Source organism: Prionailurus bengalensis, chromosome D1 (assembly GCF_016509475.1).
Source record: "Prionailurus bengalensis isolate Pbe53 chromosome D1, Fcat_Pben_1.1_paternal_pri, whole genome shotgun sequence".
Taxonomy (NCBI): domain Eukaryota; kingdom Metazoa; phylum Chordata; class Mammalia; order Carnivora; family Felidae; genus Prionailurus; species Prionailurus bengalensis.
Window position 1 is genome coordinate 62,676,713 of NC_057346.1, and position 3,127 is coordinate 62,679,839.

The window sequence follows — 3,127 nt, forward strand, 5'->3', positions numbered from 1 at the left end:
GCTGACAGCTCAGAGCCTGGAACCTGTTTAGGATTCTGTGTCTCCCTCTCTCTCTGCCCCTCCCCTGCTCACACTCTGTCTCTCTCTCTCTCTCTTTCTCTCTCTCTCTCAAAAGTAAATAAACATTAAAAAATAAAAATAAATAAAAAGAGGTAGGAGAATTAAAGTTCCATGAAAGCATTTCCTGTGGCCAGATAACTGCTTTCATTTGTAGAGTTCCCTACAGACTTGGTTATCTCAACCTGGATAAGAGAATTCTAACTTCTAAGAAGACTCTACTTAAATGTTGTGAGAATTGTCCTTTTCCTTAAACAAGAATCTAATAACAATTTCTCGTATCTGCTTGGTTTTCACCCCGTACACAATAGGGTTCATTGTGGGAGGCATGAGCAGGTAGAGATTAGCCATAATAATGTGTATATGTGGAGGAATGGTGTGTCCCCCAAACCGGTGAGTAAAGAAGGTGAAGAAGGCTGGGACATAGGTGATGACAATGGCACAGATGTGAGCAGTGCATGTGCTAAAGGCCTTCTGCCGGGCATCTGCTGATGATAGACTCACAACTGCCCGGAGGATCATAGTGTAGGAGATTGTGATGCACAGGATGTCAAAGCCCCCAATCAGGAGGGCAACCATTAAACCATATATGGCATTGATCCTAACATTGCCACAGGATATCTTGGCCACAGACATGTGGTCACAGTAGGTGTGAGGTATGACATTGCCCCTGCAGTATGGCAGGTGCTTGGTGAGGAAAGTGAAAGGGATAACAAGTATTACACCTCTAAGAAAAGTGAGGAGTCCAGCCTTGGAAATGACTGAATTTGTGAGGATAGTAGCATAGCGCAGGGGATAGCAGATGGCCACATAGCGGTCCAGGGCCATGAGCATGAGCACCCCAGACTCCATTCCTGTGAAAGTGTGCACAAAGAACATCTGGGCCAGGCAGGCCTTGAAATCAATCTCCTTGAGGTTGAACCACAATATGCAGAGGGTGTTGGGAAGAGTGCTGGTGCACATGAGCACATCTGTGAAGGATAGAAGGGCTAGGAAAATGTACATAGGTCTGTGTAGGGCTTCTTCAGAGTAAATGAGGTATATAAGACCAAAGTTTCCTGTGATGGCAATGCTGTACATGGTACACAGGGGGAAGGAGATCCACAAATGTACTTCTTCCAGCCCGGGGATGCCATTTAGGATGAATGAAACTGGAGTTAGGCTGGTGTCATTTAGGAATGACATAACACCTGTTGGAAGTTCATGGTACAGAAGTTACAGAATTGCTCTGTAAGCAGGAAAAAAGAAAGGTCCAGAGAGTAACTCACCAGCAGGATTTTCTTCTTCATAAATGCTAATTTGTCTTTCTTGTAGGTCAATCACTAAATATGATCTTTTATGTTGACTTTGTGCCATATACACTGTTTGGGTCCATTACTTACACATTAGATATTGGGAAGATGTACTGACTGAATTTAGTGGATGTGCTGAATCTGGATGTGTCCAGGGTTTTTGGTTATCATAATTTACAGTCCATTCTCCAGGCTGAGTTGGCCACTAAGTGACTAACTGGATGATCAAAGATTGAAGAAATATTTGACATGTTCTAAGGGCTCATTATCTTAGTCAGATATAACTATTCCATTCTGAAATGTTAATAATTTTCAAAGGTTCTCGTGGACTCACCTTTAAGGTAATCAGTCTTCACTGGTGAACACCCTGACAATGATTTTAGTGGGCTAATTTTAGTCCAACACCCGCCCCCTTTTGGTTTGGAGGAAACTTAAATTCGGAAAACTAGAATCATAATATTAAAGGTAAAAAAACATAGTAATCCCCTTCCTAATATCATCAAATGGCCACCTATTTCTGCTTTTGGATCACTAACGTCATAAATAGTGGGTGAAGTATCACTGGGAATGCAGTAACTTATGAGACATTAATGTGCTAAGGCTATAGTCTCTTCCAGTGGACCCTAGGGTGAATGGAGATACTCATCATCTGAAACTAAAACAATTGACATTTCCTTTAGAACAGCACTTTATTTTCTTTCTAAACCACAATTTCAGGGAGCCATAGAATCAAATATTTCTCAGCCTACATCGTCTCCAAAACTAATTTATTCTAGTATAAAGGAGATGTTCCACACATTTTTTAAAGCCCATAGAAAAGGAAGCCGTGGGAGAATAAGGAATGACAAAACATTTATGAAGAGTAAAAAGGAGAATATTTGGTGTGATAGTAGACTGTGAGGAGATAAGACAAAGTTATGAGCATATGATGGATGCAAATAAGATGGGGAAGTCTGAAAAAGAGGGCTATGTTGGGCTGGAATGTGCTAATTTAGGGGAAAAATTACAAGTAGTAAAATACAGGAGATGGTCCTATAGAGGGACTGTTGGAGGGAAAACCATCTCTTTGGATAAAAAATATCAATGTTAAAATTTATAGTACTTCCTGGACAAATGAGAGGTGACCTCCCTGCCACCTCAGAGATGTGCCTGTTGGAAATCTAAGATTGTATAAACTTGACTCTTCTCTCCTCATATGTCTTTTATAAAATATTTTATCTTTATTTTTTTAAAAGATTAAGGCTGAGTATGTGAAATCTAGGAGCTCTTTGAACTGTGAAATAATTCAACGATTATAACTATGAGATGAACTGTAAGCAATTTCCTAAAAGGAACAGTAGACGAGAAACAGAAAACTATGGAATAAGGCTGTCATCACTCTTTTGTTTTCTCCCATGGCAGTGTAAATCATTTTCTTTTGGAAATGCTAATTGTATCTTGAACAGCCAGTGGGACTGATTACTTCTCTTTAGAATACTCCCCATATGGATTGTATTTCAGTCGCTGAAACATTAGTGTTTTTATCCAAAGTGAAAATGGAGCAAATAAGCCAGTATGTAAAATCTGCCTTATAGTGGGGTACACTGTGGCTTTTCAAAGGTCAGGAGAATAACCCTACATGGCAACTCTCTTATGCCTCCTCCTGGGTCAGCTATCATAATTAGCACCCACCCCTTTAATAAGAATGCACCCCAAATTCAGAAATCTGCTCACCCTGAAAGCTACTGGAGTTCTTCGAGACACTGAAGACATATCCACAGATCAAGTCATATTCATTT

The 3,127-nt window shown here is 40.2% G+C and overlaps 1 protein-coding gene across 1 annotated transcript; it reads right to left on the reverse strand.

The window, feature by feature from the left end:
- Nucleotides 1-279: 279 nt before the first annotated feature.
- LOC122482616 (olfactory receptor 52N1) lies at nucleotides 280-1,242 on the reverse strand. The gene has a single exon (XM_043578929.1). It carries the CDS (start codon nucleotides 1,240-1,242, stop codon nucleotides 280-282), a length of 963 nt encoding a protein of 320 aa, XP_043434864.1.
- Nucleotides 1,243-3,127: the final 1,885 nt, after the last annotated feature.

Coding starts and splice junctions, on each gene's coding strand:
- LOC122482616 (XM_043578929.1), bottom strand. CDS start 1,242: ATGTCATTCCTAAATGACACCAGCCTAACTCCAGTTTCATTCATCCTA.